Genomic DNA, 20,349 nt, shown 5'->3' on the forward strand with positions numbered 1-20,349 from the left:
TGAAAAGGCAAGATATAAACAAATAAAATAACAATAAATGAAATAATAATATAGCACTTCTTTTCAGAAGATCCTTGATTTGAGGTTTTTACAAAAAATGGCAAAATTATTTATAATACATCTATTTGAAATCTGCTGTAAGAAATTACAGCACTGATTTCAAATACTTGCTTGTTAGTATAAAATGTATATGTACATTTTACATTCGGGCTATATTTTTATTTAAAGTTACTGAGCCCATCTTTTAATCATTTAATCACTGAGGTAATGTTCAATGGTTGTTTTTTTCTGATTAGTAGGGCTTTATGCCAGTAGAGCCTCCAAGGGACAAGAAGGCATCTGGAAATAAATCTGCAATTCTTTTCAGGAGAATTGTCTCATTAGCTTTGAGTACCCTGAGATTCATATTGGCCACTTCATATTTGGATATAATCAGAAGGATACAAGCATAACAGTACAGCATCTAAAAAAAGATGCATCACTTCCTGCAATAAGAAGAAGCAACTTATCTCTTGCTTCCAAAGTTTATCTTTATGAAAAATTAACCACTTTGTCATCTCTAGCATCCTTTTCTCAGTGACAATTTCTCATTTAGCATAAGTGTGATTGTTTGAGTAGCAAGAGTGTTAACAATATCTGAGTCATTTGTAGCTTTGACTAAGAATACAAATTGGCACTGATCATATGTCAGTAACCTATATCCTGTCTTATTTTGATTCCTGAATCACTTGTAGCGCTACACCTATAAAACCGTTTCAGATCAGTTTCAAATATACTTCAAAATGTATCAAGTGCACTCTCCTGCATTACATAAAAACTCTTAAAAGGGAGGAAATAACTAGGACAAACCAAAGCACTTAAGATACAGTACAATACAAATTACAGTGGGAATGAAGTAGAAGATCTTCTGCCACTTTCACAACCCTGCCAGCCAGGGTGGAGAGGCTTGGAGAGGAAGCTTTGATAGGTTTTCAAACTCAGCATATTAAAAAAAAAAATTCTTCCCCGCTGAAATCAATGGGTAAATGGGAATGAGGCATTAGCTGCACTAGCTGAGAGATCTAATCTGGGCTTTTCTTAAGAGACAATGGCTCCAGAAATGTCCCTGACATATAATGCTATTCCTCCACCAAACAGGAAAGGAGGAGGAACAGCATTATATGTCAAGGACATTTACACCAGTGAAGAAATCCAGGACATCAATCCTGGAAGCCAGGTGGAGAGCATCTGGATAAAAATTAAAGGGGAAGGAAACAACAGGGATGTTATTGTGGGAGTCTATTACAGACCCCCAAGTCAGACTGAGGAATTGGATGATGTTTCTCTAGAACAGATGACTCAGAAAGGAGAGATGTAGTAGTGATGGGTGACTTCAACTATCCTGATATTTGCTGGAAGTCAAAACTCAGGAAAATCGTCAAGGTCTAGCAAATTTCTCACTTGTCTTGGAGACAATTTCATTGTCCAAAAGGTGGCAGAGGCAACAAGGGGATAAGCTATTTTGTATCTGATCCTACCAACAAGGATGACCTAGTTAATGGAGTGCAAGTGGTGGGATACTTAGGTGGGAGTGATCACGTACTCCTGGAGTTTGTAATACAATGGAAAGGAGAAGCCAGGCATAGTCAGACATGCACTCTAGACTTTAGGAAAGCTGATTTTAGTAAACTTAAGAGAAATACTGGGGTGATCCCATGGTCAGGAATACTAAAAGAGAAGGGGGTTCAAGACAGATGGGAATTTCTCAAAAGGGAGATAGCAAAGGCACAATTGCAAACAGTTCCAATGGGGAAGAAAAATGGAAGATGTCTCAAGAAACCAGGATGGATGATGAAGGAATTTTCAACTGAGCTAAGTTTTAAATGGAACATGTATAAGAAATGGAAAAATGAGGAAATCACCAAAGACGAATTGAAACAGCGAGCCTATGTAGGGGTAAAATCAGAAAAGCTAAAGCACAGAATGAACTCAGGCTTGCTAGAGAGGTTAAGAACAACAAAAAGGGCTTATTTGGGTATGTCCACAGCAAAAGGAAGAAAAAGGAAAGGGTTAGGGCCACTGCGTGGAGAAGATGGCAAAATGCTAACAGAAGACAGAGAAAAGGCAGAATTACTCAACACCTTCTTTGCCTCAGTGTTCTCAGAAAAGGAAAAGGGTGCTCAACCTGAGGATAATGGAGCAGAGGACAGAATGGGGAAATTTCGGCATAGAATAAGCAAAGAGATAGTACAGGAATACCTGGTTAATCACAGTGAATGTAAGTCTCCAGGACCAGATGAACTATATCCAAGGGTATTAAAAGAACTGACAAATGTAATATTGGAGCCATTGGCAATAATCTTTGAGAACTGGAGCACAGGAGAAGTCCCAACAGGCTGGAGGAGGGCAAACCTTGTCCCCATCTTCAAAAAGGGGAAAAAAGAGGATCCCAACAATTATCGTCCAGTTAGTCTGACATCAATACCAGGAAAGATTCTGGAGCAGATCATTAAACAGAGAGTCTGTGAACATGTAGAAGCAATTCCTTAATCACAAAAAGTCAACATGGGTTCCAGAGAAACAAGTCTTGCCAGACAAATCTAATCTCTTTTATATATATATAAAATTACCAGCTTGGTAGATGAAGGAAATGCTGTGGATATAGTATATCTTGATTTCAGTAAGGCTTTTAACATGGTTCCCCATGACATTCTTGCAAACAAGCTTGTGAAATATGGGCTAGACAAGGCAACTGTTACGTGGATTTGTAATTGGTTGACCGACCGAATGCAAAGGGTCCTCAACAATGGCTCCTTTTCATCCTGGAGAGAAGTGACCAGTGGGGTCCCACAGGGTTCTGTCCTGGGTCCAGTGCTATCTTTATCAATAATAATAATAATAATAATAATAATAATAATAATATTGACTTGGATGACAAAATTGGGGGCATACTTATCAAATTTGCAGATGACACCAAATTAGGAGGAGGAGCTAATACCCCTGGGGACAAGATCAAAATTCAAAATGTCTTTAATAGATTAGAAAGTTGGCCCAAAGCTAACAAAATGAATTTCAACATAGAGAAATGTAAGGTACTGCACTTAGGGTGGAAAAATGAAATGCACAGATATAGGATGGGGGACACCTGGCTTAAGGAGACAACATGTGAAAGGGATCTGGGAGTCCAAGTAGACCACAAATTGAACATGAGTCAACAGTACGACGTGGCAGCTAACAAGGCCAATGCGATTTTAGGCTGCATCAATAGAAGTATAGTGTCTAAATCAAGGGAAGTAATAGTGCCACTCTATTCTGCTCTGGTCAGGCCCCACCTGGAATATTGTGTCCAGTTCTGGGCACCACAATTTAAAAAGGATGTTGAGAAACTGGAATGTGTCCAATGAAATGCTGAAGGGTCTGGCAACCATGCCCTATGAGGAAAGACTTATGGAGCTGGGGATGTTTAGCCTGGAGAGGAGAAGGTGATATGATAGCCCTGTTTAAATACTTGAAGGGATGTCATATTGAGAAGGGAGCAAGCTTGTTTTCTGCTGCTCCAGAGACTACGACCTGGAGCAATGGATGCAAGATACCGGAAAAGAGATTCCACCTCAATATTAGGAGGAACTTCCTGACAGTAAGGGCTGTTCAACAGTGGAACACACTTCCTCAGAGTGTGGTGGAGTCTCCTTCTTTGGAGGTCTTTAAACAGAGGTTGGATAATAATAATAATAATAATAATAATAATAATAATAATAATAATAATAATAATCTGTTTATTTATAGCCTGCTTTTCCTGGTAGGTCAAAGCGTGTTACAACAGAGTACTACACAATGTAAAATTTACAAACAGTATTCATATAAAAACCACAACAATACATCAGATTAATTAAAAACAGAGTAAAAATGTACAAGATAAAACCGAACAAACTAGCATAAAGTGCTGGTGCAACAGGGAGAGAGCAAATCTCATAACATCTGGGGGAAAGCCTGTTGGAAGAGGAAAGTTTTTAACTTCTTCCTGAACAGGTCAAGGGAGGTAACCGAGTGGAGCTCACCAGGAAGAGAGTTCCAAAGCTGCGGGGCAGAGCTAGAAAACGCCCTCTGTGCAGTCACGGAATATCTCGTGTCAGGAACCCTCAAGAGTTGCTTCCCGGCTAACCTGAGAGCACAGGGCGGATTATATGGGGAGAGGCGGTCCTTCAAGTACCCTGGGCCCAAGCCATTTAGGGCTTTATAGGTAATAACTAATACCTTGTATTGCGCCCGGAAGTGAATGGGCAGCCAATGCAGATCGTATAAGACAGGCATTATATGGCCGGTCCTGGAACATCCAGTGACCAACCTCGCTGCCATATTCTGCACCAATTGAAGCTTCCGGGTTTGGTACAAGGGTTGCCCCATATAGAGCGTGTTACAGAAATCCAACCGAGAGGTCACCAGAGCATGTACCACCGTTTCAAGGTCCCCCCGGCCCAGGTAGGGTCGCAGCTGGCGTATCAGCCGAAGCTGATAACAGGTACTCCTGACTGTCGCATCCACCTGAGATATAAGGTGGAGCGACGAGTTCAGAAGCACCCCCAGACTGCGAACTGAGTCCTTCAGGGGAAGCGTGACCCCATTCAAGACAGGTGGACAAATCTCCATCCCCAGGCCCGGGGAACCTATCACGAGTACTTCCGTTTTCTCTGGATTCAAGCTGAGTCTGTTTTCCCTCATCCAGCCCATTACTGACTCCAGACAGGTGTCTAGAACAGAGATGCCATCCCTGGTCACTGCATCAGTCGGAGACACAGAGAAACATATTTGGGTGTCATCAGCGTACTGATAACACCGCGCCCCATGTCTCCGGATAATCTCTCCCAGCGGTTTCATGTAAATGTTGAATAGCATGGGGGACAGAATGGCTCCTTGAGGGACACCAGATGTAAGTGCCCTCTTATCGGAGCACACGTCCCCCAGCTGCACCATCTGGAATCTGCCCGAGAGGTAGGAACGGAACCACTGGAGCGCAGTGCCACCAATTCCCAACTCTCTCAGGCGTTCCAGAAGGATACCATGGTCAATGGTATCGAAAGCCGCTGAGATGTCTAAGAGCACTAACAGGGACACGCTACCCCTGTCCATGCCCAGACGGAGATCATCAACCAGGGCGACCATGGCAGTCTCAACTCCATAGCCCACCCGGAAGCCAGTTTGAAATGGGTCTAGAAAATCTGTTTCATCCAAGACCGACTGAAGTTGAAAGGCAACTGCCCTCTCGATTACCTTCCCCAAAAAAGGCAGCAGGGAAAGAGACCGATAATTACTTCGAATCAGGGGGTCTACGGATGGCCATCTGTCAGGGATGCTTTTATTGAGATTTCCTGCATGGCACGGGGTTGGACTGGATAGTCCTTGCGGTCTCTTCCAGCTCTATGATTCTATGAGAATATCCAAAAATGGATCTGATCCACACCTAACTCACAATGCTTTATTTCAGGACCTGCCACTTGTGCCATTTTTAACCCACAGAGCTTTCCAGGAAGACAGAGCCACTCAGCTCACTGCTATAGTCATTCCCTTCTCTGGTTGCAGAGCTCTAATCCATAGAAGGAGACCGCATCCACATCCTAAACATCCTTAGAAAGCCATTTGAGGAGATTAAGATCATTCTTCCCAGTCTATGCCCATTTACCTCACAATAAGCCCCATTCAATTGATTTGGGCTTACATCTATATAAATATGTACAGGATTGCCCTATTAGTGTTGTTTAAGCATTCATATTGATGAAGATAATTGTTTGCTATATTAAACCCCTTTAGGGCTATCTAGCCTGTACTGTTTTGTTGTTTAAAAAAACAAAATCTACAATGAATGCTATGGAGAGTGTGAAAGCATTAACTTTTGAAAGCATCAGTTCAGATTACTTTTATCTGAATACTGTTGTGATTCATTCAACCTTATTTATCTTGCTTAAGAGACGTGGCGAGGATAAAATATGTGGTGATTAAAAATTAAACACTTCATGAAAATGTTAAAAATTAAAGAGAAAAAAAATAATTAAAATCATGCTGTGCCTTTTTAGAGAAATCTATTTTCCAATGATTAATAATAGAGCTTTACAAAGAGTTAAGAATAATCTTTTAAGTTATAATTAATTAGTACATGCTTGTTCTTGTTTAAACTTAGTTCTAACAAATGGAAATACATTTATAAAATATGCCTTTAATTATTTATCTTCCAGGCAAATGGTGTTCTAATTTCTTAAAATGTAATTGGATGCAGCTTTGGCAGTTCTTTGATTTACTGACCTGTTTCAAACCATTCAAGGAAACATTTAAGAAAGGAAATTAATCAAAAAATCTTCTTTCAGTTCCAACAATTTAGCCAAGGTTTATTTTTCCAGATGTCTGTAATTACAGAATGGATTTCTATAATGCTCTCATAATAAGAATTAACTTTTCCCAAAACTTTGTATGCAATAATTACTATTTTACATGGTATGATGGGGCCCATACAGACAGGCCAAAATAAGGCTGCTTCGGGTCACTTGGAGGTATGCTGTTTAAATGACACACACATTTTAAGAGGCCAGAAACTGTGCCAAAGCTGTGTTCCAGTCCTTAGCACTGGGGCGTGGCTTTGGTATGGCTTCTGGTCTCTTAGGACATGTGCATCATTTAAACAGCATACCTCCAAAGTGACCAGAAGCAGCTTTATTTTGGCCTGTCTGTACGGGCTCATAGTTATTTTGCAACTTGGATATATGAACTTCTCCTTCTTAAGAAACCATTTTCAATACTACTTTTACTATGTTCATTCTCCTCTCTCTGCACCCTGTGGAATATGTTTCCTTAACCCCTTTTAAACGTCAGGGGGCAAGCTTTTACTAATTTTGAATCAAGTTAATCTATGATTATCCAGTCCTTCCTACACTACTTTCTAAGAACCTTTTTTGCTGCGTGGGGAAGCCTCGCGGTCTGGCAGCTGGGGCTTCCCTATGCAGCGAATGGCGGCGGCGGGAAAACGGCCCCTTGAGGGCCGTTTCTAACCCGCCCATGAATCTTTTATTACCTGCTGCAGTGTGCTGTCTTTGTATGCAAAACATACACAATTTCTGGTTTACTGGAACTAGCAATGTGATAAAAATTGTAATACTGGCTACAGTTTGGCTGAGGCCATCTTGGCATATCAAAACAACCTCCCACGTGCAAGAGACATCTTGCCTCTAGCACCAGGCCAAGGCACCGAGTGCTTTGATGTTTTTTGTTTTGTTTTTGTAATTTTCACAAAATGTCCCTGTGAAGAATTAGTGCATTTTCCTTGTGTGTCACTAAGCATTAACTCAAAGTTTAAAAAAAAAGTACAGGTTGACTGATGTAAAGATGCAGACAATCCTCCCAATGTTATTACAGCTCAATAGTCCACATCAAAAGGCAACATTTATGACAATGTAATTTTTATGCATTTCAAGAAATATGGTCCAGACTTGTAGCTACAGCTTGTTTTACTGCTTTTACTGAACATTTGTTGATTTGTTGTTGTTGTTAACCACCCTGGAGTCAATCACAATCCATGGTGACCCTATGGATGAGACATCTCTAAGGCTCACTGTCCCCCACTGTTCTGCTTAAGATAACAGTGATATCTCAGATGCCTCTTGTTTTCAGTTCTGTTTCCATAAGAGAACAGAATTATTAAATTACTCTCATTTACAGCCAAATAGTGGTACTTCACATTTTAAAAATGAAAAAAGAAACAATAATATTAAAAATAATAAGAAATTAAAGATAGACTTCTGTAGGAGCAGAAACTCAGAATAATGAGCATTCAAGAGAGGCTATTGGGGGCACAAACAGGTTATTCATTACTAATGCTACTATCAAAAAGAAGAGATGCTAAAAAAACTTTGAAACTTTAAATCAAAAGTAGAGTACCTGCCTTCAAATATCATTAGTTTTTTATTTATCTGCTTTATTTTTTTAAAAAAAATAGTTTGGTACTACATTTGAAATTTAGAAAACACATGGAAAACATGGAAGAAGGACCATAAAACAAACACTGGAGTGCAATGTTTGGGCAATGTTGTCATCTGGTTCTCCATAAAACAAGAATGAAAAAAGGTAAACTATTCTAGAGAAAAGAGAGAGTGCAAAAGCAACTAATATCATAAAAGAGATTGCAATTATTTTAACAGTTAATATAGATTCAGTATATTTATTTTATTATTCTACTCTTCTGGGGAAACTGAATAGCCATATACAGTGGACCCTTGCCTTACATGGGGGATCCATTCCAGACCCTTCCCCCACCCTGGATAAGGCGAATAATGCTATGGCTGAACCAGTTTACTGCATCAATAATGGACACTCCCTCCATCTCAAAGCAAAATATGTGACTACACAGTGAGTGTCTAGCAGTCAGTTATAAGTTTGTTGCAGAGTATCACTTTTTATCACATCAGAAATCCAGCTCCTACTGTCCTTATCAACACAATTTAGGTTGGTCAAATTCAGTGGGAGATAAAAGCTAAGGATATTTGATAGCAGTACCAAAATGCCCATTAAAAATAGTTCACACCTTGCCCTTAACATGTGTATGGATAGATAAAACAGTTGTAAATGCACCTTTTAATACAATACAACACTTTATTTGAAAGAACAGTTAAACAAATATACTGTTTCAGTCTGCAGCCTTATTTATTAGGCTAAAAAACATCAATACTTGTAGCTATACAAGCTCCACTTGTTAAAAGTGGAGTAGATCTCTCCTATTAATATATTGCTAAAACTTCTCTGAAAGAAATGGTAATATATCTTTAAATCTGTCCTTTTTATTAGCAATATTTTCAGGCTATAATCTTTCATCTCTATGGTGATAATGAACATTATAATTTATTGTTCATGCTGTTGAATTCTGAGGAACCAAAGGAATTATGGTGGCAAAACAGACAGCAATGAACAACATGAAAGAACTAACTTGGTTATCAGTACCTGAAATGATACAACACGACCATAAAGCCTCCCAGGACACTTCAGTGAAGGCAGAACTGCATATGAGCTGGGTGAGTTTTTGCATCAGATAATTAACAAATGGACAAAATCTGGCATTCTACCATAAATGCATCACCAATACATCCTTATGAAGATTTAATGGTGTTGTGAATAAAATAAAAAAAATGAAGGTTTAATGATGTTTAATAATAAAATGCACTATAATTTTCGATAGAAGGAAGGCTTGGCTTTGGCTTCTCTTTGAAGAAATTAGCACCATCCTCATCCAATTACCATTTTTCTTTCATTTATACAGTTCTTAATTGTTATAAAATTAACCAAATACAATATTCCCCATTTTGTTAGTCAAAGGCTAGGATATTTTAATACAGCAGCCTTTTATAACCTAGTGCTCCCCAGATGTGTTGAACTACATCTCTCAGTGATCTCTATCCGATATGGACTGGCCATCCTGGCTGGCAGTAATGACGTCTGGAGGCCACCATGTTAGGGATGGTTGTTTTTGTAACATAATCCAGATAGATAACACCAAGGCCCCATCCGCATGGGCCAGAAGGCCTGTGTTTTCCTTCGGCCTGGCATTGTACTATCTGGATGACTCATGCCATTAACCCTAAGATGCAATCAGGCAGACCAGATATGGAAATGGTGGATCCAGTCCAATCCCAGGCAAGGCCCTCAAACTGGTCTAAAAAGACTGGCTGTTTCCAATGGAGTTTCTCCACAGCACATTAATGGGCAGGTATCTGAACACCCACCCGTTGCTGTTCTTTCTGATTGGCTCTGTTTTGTCTGCATTCTGTCAGCACTCACCAGCACCTCATTTGCTATGAACAGGTGTGATATTTCAGTGCTAAGGAAAAAAGCATTGGCCTTTTTGATTTTAAAGTTAAAAGCTTTTCTATACTTGCATTATTCTTTTATGCTTGCATTGTTTCCCTAGACATTATGCTTCTAGTAACTTTATGCTTTTATCACTGTCCTTAATATCATATAGTATAGATATTTTCTTCAGCCATGATCAGATTTCTCGTGTTTTATAGAAAACTCTGAAGTATCTCTATCTCTTTTTGGATTTTGCTTGTGCCTCACTGATGCTGAAATGATCAAAGTAGCAATCTATATTTGGAACATTAAGGTTACGTTTCTAGCCTAAGTGTTTTATGTTAAAATATGGTTATATGGTTAAATTACTTTTAAGTCAGTCGTGAGGTTCTTAAATTAACAGATAACATATACAGTTTACAGCATTCAAGTAAGCAAGTAAGCAAGCCTTTGTTTCATCCAACTGTCTAAAACAGAGGAAATAACTGTCTTCTTAATGGAAGTGCCTTGACAATAAAACCCTCATTTACTTGTTACCATGTTAATCCTTAATCCTATTGGACCTATGCCTTGGGTCTACTTTCACAACACTAAATTCTTGATTAAGTTGTACTCAGCATACTCTTCTTTCTACTTAAACAGCTTTATTGATTTCACTGTAAGATTCTACTCCATTGTTGCAATAGCCTGTTAATTAACTAATTTCAGCACATTGGTTGCTATCTTCTTCCTGGGGTCTTTAAAATTAGTATAATATATGACTACATTTACACTTACAAAGATAATATAGCCACGGTTTGTTTGAAGTGACGTAATCCTTAATGGCATAACTAGAACAGGGAAGTAACTAAATTTTCTGGGAAAATTCTCCAGTACTCCATTTATACCATTTATTTATCTAAGAATCTGTAAAGCTTCACTTGATGCTTAATTTTGTTTTGTGCACAGTTTTAATATATTTGGCAAATCTATTTTATAGCATGGGTTTATATTACAATGTCATTTTTAGGAGCAAAGGAAACAAGCAAACAAGCTACCATCATAATATAAGTAGCTGTGTGACCAGTTCTGTTTCTTCATGAATCAGATTTGTTTGTGAATAGAAACCTGATCCTTAAGAATTCAAGAAAATTGTTTGTCCTACTGAATCAGATCAAAATCTATTAGTACAGTAGTCTATTAGTTTAACATAGAGAAGGGTACCTGAGGTGAGGGCGAGTGAGAGAAAGTATGATCTAAAGGGAAAGGAAGAGACAACATAGAGCCATTGTACTATTCTTTCTGGATCTGGCCCTCCTTCTGTTTTGTATTTCCCTACATCTCTTGGGGTATTGGTGTGTGGTTTTCTAGCCTTCAATGTGTGCATGTCTGCTCTCTCATCATTTGCATGCTATCAGTCTGTGTGACTACATATGTTTTTTCACTTTGGGTCAGTCTCATTCTTTTTCTGGAATTGTATTCTGTTTTTTCACTTTGTGTATGTTCCCATCACCCCCCCCTCTTTTTTGGAGGGGGGATTGTGCATTTCTATTTCTTTTTCTGAGTCTCTGTATGTGTATTCTGGAAGAATATGGGGAAGATATGCATTTCCCTTCTGTGAAATCACTGTTTCAAGTCTGGCGATGCCCACAGGGCAGCCGTTTTGTGAAAGCATCTGTAATGCTTTTAAAATTCCAAATGCTTTCCACGGTCCAAAAGGTTTGGAGACCTCTTGTCTGCTTTAAGGTTTGAATGCAGTCATTATCTCATTTACATGGCTTTTGCCGAAGCCACATTTACACAACAATGGCTTTATGCAGTTGTAAGCAACATTTTAATAATTTTTCTATGTGGGTCAGTACATCACAGTGGAACTGGCCAAGATAATGATATGATATCAGGTTTTACCACAGAACTTGGCTCATCCATATTAAACCCAGATTCAAATACTACCATAGCCACCTGAAGTCCTGTTATAAATAATTTGAAGATGTACAGTGAAATAACATTTGAATACTTGAGGTGACAAAAAATAGACCTTCAGCTCACCTTACCATACTTAAAAAACATATAGCATATTGCCTGAGATCCTATTTTATGCTAATATGCATACGATTCTGCTAAAATTCTTATGCAGGTCTGAGAAGGTTATAACTGCCACCCAGAAAACAAGATGAAGAAGCTCTCCCAGACCATCTGCTTGACCAATCAGTGGTTGTTTGGGTTGGCGCTGCACCTTGGTGCTCCCCATAAACAATTGTAGATGCTGAGGAAACTGGATCCATTCTTATACCCCATCCAAAAATGTACTTACTTCCTGTCCTGTTATGACAGAGTAAGTCACCAATGAGATTTTTGTCATCATTGTTTCCAAATCTTTCTTTATTAAGCCTTGTAAGTTACAATAAAGATTAAGTGAACCTATTTTCAGAAGAATCTCTACAAATCATAATGAATTTTAAAGCACATTTGCTTTCAAAACTGATGTATAGTGAAGTTTAAAAGGGTTAACAAGGCTGATTCTCAAGCTCAGGCAGAACGTATGGTAATTCTTTTAATTTTCTAGGCTGATCCACTATGCTGTCATAAGTAAGGAGTGTGAGTAATGTACTTCTTCACACATGAAAGCGCCACAGCAAACATCTTAATTTCCTGAAAGCAATCACTTCCATAGTATAGTACTAGAGATTAAATTCTGAAACAGCACTTTAATTCACAATATGGATTTAAACAGCTGCATGTATTTATTTTAAGTGGCTTTGCTAGTTTTCACTTAACAGTGAACAGAGCCTTCTAATGGTTCCACAGAATGCTATTGAGGCCAAAATAAATTTATACTTAGATTCTCAAAGTTGCTTCTATACCTGCTGCATAAGTAATAAGGGATTACATACATACATTCTCTTCTCTCTTCCTTCTTATCTTTGGTAATGGCACAGTGCCTCTTAATCTCTGCCCTACACTGGACTGTTTTGCCAATGATAGGGCTGGTAGTAGTAATAATAACAGTGATAATAGCCACGTATTTGGAAGCTTTTGCCCCCTGAAGGGACAACCCAAGGGGTAATGCTTACACTGGTCATAAAGAAAAATCAATCATGATTAGATTGCATTTACAATCATATAAAAAAGCATGCATCATTGTGCCATGTATCATTTAGCTATTAGCTATTGTACATCCTTCTACTCATGAGCTCCAGGATTCTACAACCTCCTTACTAATATCTCAATTAGTAATAAGGATAATTTTTTGTGGAGAGAGTACTGAGCTGTTTCAGAAAAAAAAATTAATAGTGTTTTGGAAAGAAAAAAATTGTTTAAGGTAACAGAAGGAATAAGTGGAAGAATGACAGCAGAAACTTTGATGGGATAGTGGATGGATTTAGAGTCAGTGACAGATTAGAAATGTCAGCTGATAAGTCACTTAGAAAACGGAAGTGAAGATGGTGAGGGAACAGGAATGGTTAGATTATCAGATAGAGCTATTGTTTCTTATTATTAATCAAATAATTACCTGTTATTTTTATGTTCTATAAATAAAATTTACTGATATAACTAACTGTATTCTGATCTGGATTAATACTAGAAATAGTATTCTCACGCCACATGCTATTTTTGATGCACACAATCAAACATTTAGAGTAACCTGTTACATTGCATTTTTCTCTACTACATTCAGCAATCCTGACCACTGGCCATACTGCCTGGTACACATGTGATACGTAGCGCAAAACATCTGGAAGACCAATGCTGTGGAAGTATGATACAAAGCAGAGGTGGGTAAAGATTCACTCATAGACTACATATCTCCTCCCATCCCAATGCACACTCTTTTTTGATACAATAGTAGCCAACTGCTCTGACAAAAGCCTCTGGGATGTCACTTATTAGTGGGTCCTCCCACTCTTTTTTTTTTTGGAAACACAACTTTGGGCCTCCAATGACCTGTAAGCTTCAAAATGTTGTTTAAATACCTGGAGGCCTTTGGAGACTGGCCATTTCTATGCTGGATTTTTCTTCCTGGCATTGGTGGCATGGTGGGTAGTGTGAGCAGCCTATTTGCAATCTGGAGGAATATAAAAGTATAATCTGCTCCCCCCCCCCCCCCCCATCTCTGATATAAAATTAGACCCCTTCTGCTCTTTTTAAGTAGTTGGTGACAACAGTTTATTTGGTAAAAGTTATAAGAGGACAGATTGAGCAATTGACCCAGTAACTCCAAATGGTTGGGAGTCACGTAAGGAACCCACTTTCTGCCTCCCGAAAACCTTTGTCATTTTCTGCATTCCTGGGATGCTTGGTACTAACAGAATGGACTGGGTTTTATTTTTATTTTTTACACTCTTATACATCAGCATGTAATTTATGAGACCTTTAAAACATACTACTCTGTCCTTTCAAAGACATAATAAATGCTTGTGAAATGCATCTGGATTTGACTAAACATTAGGGTTTTTTTTTTTAAAAAAACTTTACTTTTTATCTTAGTGCAATGTATTGGGTGTAGAGAGGAAACAGCCACAGCTCTTTTGAGGAGGAGACATGTGCACTGCCATATGCTTTACCTGTTTCTGTTGCTGGAAATCCAATCTGAGATTAGAGTTGCAGCCTGCTGGTGGCAGTGCTTGTTACCAAAGCTGCAAGCCAACATGATCACTTCACGGCGTAACTCCCTGGGTATCCCAAAACACATAGCAAAATAGCATTAGGATCATGTTAATAAATATGTTTAAATTCTCAGATGAAAATGTATCATTGCTTACAAGTTCTAAACTAACAGTTAGCAAAAGTAAATATATTAGCAATGCTTTACAAGTAGATCTTAAAAAATGACAAATCAGCTGAGACAGTAAATTTGGATTGTTACAAACACTGCCAGCTACAGGCATACATACTTCTAGGCTTCACAAAGGCAGCAAGAATTCAAATAATAAAAGAAAAGGAACCATTCGAAAAGTAGATAACATTTTATAATCGCAAGATTCCAATATGAATTCAGTGAGGGAGCTACATATATAGGTAACAAAAAGAACTTGATTAACCCATGCTCCAAACAATCAGAATATATCAGAGAGGCTGCACTATTTACATTCATACTATTTGTTTTTCTGTTTTCTACAACTACTTCGTAGCAGTTTAAAAAATGTGACAGTACTCATGTTGGTATGAAGCTTGAACAAAGGATTTGTCCAAATTATTTGTTGGCCATCCAAGCTTGAGATACATTGAAGCAACTTGTCTCAAAATATATTCCTGAAAAAGAGGGGAAAGAAAACACCTTGCATTATTCTCATAGTTAAAAAAGAAAGAAAAACACACTTCATCTAGTTCAAATATCATTTCAAAATTATTCTATTCTGGAAGAGTTTTCCATGGCATTTATTAATAAGTAGTAGCCAATCCCTGTTGCCATGTATGTCAGCCCAAAGTAGTATAAGATGCTAATCCAGTATATGCTATATATACACCCCTACTAAGCCAAAAATATTGTTGTGGTTTTCCACCCAACACTGTGGAAACTGAAAGGACTGATATATGCTGCTCAGGATTGTGGGGACCTTCTCTTTCTTTTCAGAACCACCTTAGTTTCTTGCTCTCAGTGCCACTGGTTTGACAGAACTGGTGTCTGAGTTGGAACCTGAATCCCTTTCTCTGTACAGTAGTAGGGATGGGAAGAATATTGAGAATATTTGAAATATGGATGAAAATGTGTTTCTTGAGTATTGAGAAACTTAGACAAGACGAATCCTGAAATTGACAAGAATCTGCACATTTTGGGACTTATTCTATGCAAAATTTCAACATGATTGTTTTGAACAGAAATCAGCATTTTCTACTCAAATATTTTTTGTGCAGGAAATCATTTCTCCACCCTCAAACACCACATGCATATTTTGTATAGAAAGTCTCAAATTGTGAAGTCTTCATAAATGTTTTCCTAGACTGACTCATAGCAAGAAGACAATAGCTAGGGGCGAAACAGATTGGCAGAAGGGGTGGCTTGAAGCTGCTCCTTACAAAGACAAACTGGGGCCATGGCAAACATATGCCATGGTCCCAATCCACCTTTTCCCTGGGCGAAAAAAGAGTGGAAAAAATCCACTCCTTTTTTGGCCAGGGAACGGGTGGTTTTTCCCACCCTGCCACAGCTTAAAGCCAGCTTCCAGATGCTGCAGTCTGTAAATGCCATGCCACTACAGTGTCTTGAAGCCACTCATGTCTGGGAGGCTACTTGACTTTCAGGAGGCTTCCTGGCGGTGTGGGAGCATGTGCTGTATAAACGCCATGCTACTAAGCCGCACAGACGGAGGCTTTTACAGCTGGTCTGTTTCTCCCCTAAGTTTACTTGCTAGTTTGAGAAGAAAATTAGAAAAAAATATATAGCCCTATTCCTTAGCAGACCTCTGGCACTTAAATGAACCCCTAACCCTCGAGAGAAGTTTTTCAGTGAGCCCCAGAAGAAAGCACTGAATACAAAGTGAACTCCACAATACCACTCATGCAATATTCCTGCCTACAGAAAGGAACTCAGGGTTCATAGCTGGGTGAGGGGTACAAGTAAGATTAAGCACTTTTAGGTGCCATTCATCTCCATGGGACAGAGTAAAAACTGTAGAGCTTAAAATACCTTTCTGAAACAATAGGACTTAAAAGTGCTTAATGTTAGGTGGCTCTCTGCTTGCATATTAAATTCTATAATGGACATTTGACACAAGTATAAAAAGCTGCCGGTGTTCAGACAGCCTAGTATTTACTCTGGCAGGCTACTCTTGACTTAAAAATGCATCTTTGAATAATGGCCATCGTTAAACATTTATGAGTGACACATTTAGGCCACACACAGAGATGAAATTGATAGGCTTGGCTGTCTTTATATGCACAGATATGGCATGATCATTACACAGGGACAGCCAATTGAAGTAATAATATTGAATAATGTGAGCTGCATATCAAGACAGGACAATTTAATGAGATCTCTATTTCAATGTCTTTTTAGAGTTTGCCATTTTTAAAGGGAAAAAGAGTATAACAAGTCTTCCAGGTTTGACCCTTCCATGAAAGGATTCTTTATTTTGCATGTCATGTTATAAAGAATGCCTCTGTCATTCTCCTCATATCATAATTTCCTCACTGCTAGGTTCCCTTGTTTTTAGGCAAAATTTAAATACAACTTTAAAAATGTAGTTCTCATTATATTAGCACAATATAAGAGTGAATAACATTATTTACATGGCAACATCTTCAGCTTCATGTTATGACAAGATGAAAGGAAATACATAGTATGCTTTCCTGTGGCAGATAAGTATTTATTATATCTTTACTGACAGCTTCTGTATAATTAAGAGAACCATCCAACAATATTTTTTACTATTCTTATTTACTATTTTTTTATTTTATTTTTTTGTAATAGCAGTCGGACTAAACAGAAGTCAGCAAGGCATATATTATAATAATTCTTCTACATAGGCAACGGCAAGCTGGCAACCCAATTTTCCATTTAATTCAGTGTAATATGACAGGGAAGGAGGCTTACTCCTCATAGAATTCAGTGTCTATCAGCAATCATTAGAAGGACAAAGGAAATGAAGGAAATGAAGGAACTGAGTGAAAGCATTAATATACTCCTTGCCTCCTCCAGCACATCACTTTATTTTACTCTGCATGATAGTGTCTTTAAGAGAGAGAAAGGCCAAAATCTACAGATAAGCCCCTGAATATTTTCCTTTGTTGTTGACTGTTCAAGTCCTGGATTATGTGTAAATTAGCCTTTTTAAATATATCTTATTAACTATTCAATTTGTACAGTAAATTTAATATTTACAGTGGTATAATTCAGTTCACACTCCTAACTTACAAACTGCAGAGGGAGCTCAGTGTTAGAACACAGGGATGTTTATCACACTATACTCTTAAAGTGCTACTATTCTACTTTGACTCCTCTAGCTGCCTCCTGTTGCATTCTGGGATTGGCAGTTTTAAGGAGGGGTATTTAATTCTAAATACTCCTCCTTAAAACTGCCAATCCCAGAATGCAACAGGAGGCAGCTAGAGGAGTCAAAGAGGAATAGTAGCACTTTAAAAGTATAGTGTGATAAACATCAATGTTCTAATGTCTGGCACCTCTAGGTGGGATTGAAACAGATTCCCATTACAGTATAAACCTTGGCAGTTACTGCCAGTCAGTGCAGACAACACTGTGCTTCTAAGAAGGCCAGTGTTCTGGCACATTATAAGCTCGCATGCTCCTAGAAACATGAAAAAATGTTTCTTTTGGGCAGGTTCATAATTGCATTGCTCCCAAATCCACCAGGGAATGCACCAAACCCACCTACTTCTGAAATAAAATAAAGGAGGGACTTGCTGTGAAACAAAAAACACAAGGAGTATGTCTTATTTTAAAGATGAATCTTGCTTCCAGGACTCAGAGTTTTTCTTAAAAAAGGAAATAGGCATTTGTTCTCCCATGCCTTGTTTCAAAGCAAAAATGTGGCCCATCCTGACCCCAGTGAAATTTATTGGTGGCATTGAAGGTAAAAACAACAACAGGGACCACATATGTAAAACTTTGTTCTGCACTAGTTTCTCCCTCCCCTTCCAGGAAACATTTTTTAAACACAGCTCCATGTATATTGATAATATATGGTTTTTTGTGCTGCCTTTTGACAATAAATGGTGGCAATAGGGCTTGCTTGCTTGCTTGCTTGCTTATGTATGTATGTGTATGTATGTGCTTCTGTGTTGCCTTTCTCCCAGAAAGGAAGCCAAGGCAGCTCACAGATAAAATTGCTTAAAAAGTTTACAATAAAAATTTAGAAACAATTGAACTCAACAGTAATCTAATCCTTGATCATAAAAGGAAATGAAAGATACCTTTTTAACTGAAACAATCATGGAAACACTACTATTGACACTGATCAAATTTCAATATAATCTATAAGCAAATGTTTTCTGGCTTTATGAACGTATACATGGTGTAATTCATCAATGATTGCTGTTCAGAAACAAACTGAATCTTGTAGTTACATTAAATTAAGGACAAAAAGAAAGGACAAGATATCATCCAAGTCAAACACTTTTAGCCATTGATAGAGTGAGCAGTTAGAATTCAAGCATGTGTTTAACTTTCCCCACTGAAACAAACAGGTATTTAAAATGTTTCATCTCATTTGATTTGTATCACATCTTTCTCATAAAATGGAAACCTGCTGAATCACATCCTCATAGGAAAAATTTCCAAATGTCTTTCCTGCATAATCAGTATCTGATACATGAAATGTGCACTCATTTATCTTTTGTTACATATTAAGCCTTCATATCTTATATCAAAGTGCAATATTTTGTACTGGAAAAATGCCATTTTTTCTTGCCAAGCAAGACATTAATTGCTTCTTCAATTATGTCATCCAGTTGATAATTTTGTGACACTGTTAGTAATGAATGCTATAACTAATCTTTTTTGTTGTTGTTGTTGATGTTTGCTAGGAGGTTATGTGTTTTCCCTCTTCTGTACTATAAAGGTTTATGTAACCAGGCTTTTTAAAATTAAGGTTATTAGTTCAATTAGTCCATAACTAGCATGCCTTTTCTCATTTGGAAATGTACTTGCAGAAATGATAGTAGTAAGGCTGAAGTGCAATTAGGATAAACTCTGATTGATCATGTGGAAAGATGCTTGCAATTTAAGAATCCTATCAGGAGGGACAACAACAATTTAATGGTTGGTAACAGAAAAGAGAGAAAATATATCTTTACATTGAAGATGTTGTAGTTTTCTGTGCGATCCAGCAACTTATCCAGAGGATAAAGAGCACGGCTGGCAGCATGCCAAGGCAGAAATTCCTTTTCCTTGGACAGGTATCTGAGAAGTTCTAGTGGGATATTCTGAGGCAAATAGCCAGCTCTGCACAATTAAAGAAGTTATTGTTAATTATTATTTGGAAAAAAAATCCCAGATGACACTAAAACCTCAAGCAAACTTCTCTATGTGTACATAAAAGGAAGCAAGTACAATCTTTTTGTTGCATTTTACACCTGAAAACAGCAAGTGAACAGTCACAAGAATTTACTACCAAAAAAAAAAAAAAAAAAACTTTTCCAGGTTGTCATAGGCAATTTAGATAAAACATGTTTTCCATAAAAATTTCATCTTGCTCCAGCAGTCACTCAAAATGGCTATGGTGAATCTTATCAAGTCATGTTAGAAGAAATTAGTTGCATTCAGGCATTTGTCCACAGTTTTATAAACCACAGTTCAAAAAGCCTCTTAGAAAATTCTCCTCATTACACAGTGGCTTCTCTACAGAAATGCTGGCTCATGTTAAAACACAATTCCACATTATTTCTGAACCACAGATGCAGAAGGAGTATTGTGGCCGTATGTTCCTCCTTTGTGTCTCCTCCTCCTTGCTCCCACAGCATACTGAGTTCAACACTGAAATCCTGGCTTATATTAAGATAGGTTTTCCCTGTTATATTTAAACCAAATGTTGCATTAGTGTTGCTGTTTTTGTTTTAAAACAACCCTAGCATCAGACCCAGGTTTTATGAAGCTATGGATGAACGTATGCA

General features: G+C 38.0%; 1 protein-coding gene across 1 annotated transcript in view; it reads right to left on the reverse strand.

The window, feature by feature from the left end:
• The window catches only part of TRHDE (thyrotropin releasing hormone degrading enzyme), a 332,065-nt gene that overhangs the window by 11,329 nt on the left and 300,387 nt on the right, over nucleotides 1–20,349 (reverse strand). The window contains exons 13-15 of the mRNA XM_042470783.1: nucleotides 19,534–19,681; nucleotides 14,936–15,033; nucleotides 14,346–14,453 (exon numbers count right to left, since the gene is read on the reverse strand). Of these exons, the coding sequence (XP_042326717.1) occupies nucleotides 14,346–14,453; nucleotides 14,936–15,033; nucleotides 19,534–19,681 (354 nt within the window). The remainder of the gene's footprint in view (nucleotides 1–14,345; nucleotides 14,454–14,935; nucleotides 15,034–19,533; nucleotides 19,682–20,349) is intronic.

This window comes from Sceloporus undulatus, chromosome 5 (genome assembly GCF_019175285.1).
Source record: "Sceloporus undulatus isolate JIND9_A2432 ecotype Alabama chromosome 5, SceUnd_v1.1, whole genome shotgun sequence".
NCBI lineage: Eukaryota > Metazoa > Chordata > Lepidosauria > Squamata > Phrynosomatidae > Sceloporus > Sceloporus undulatus.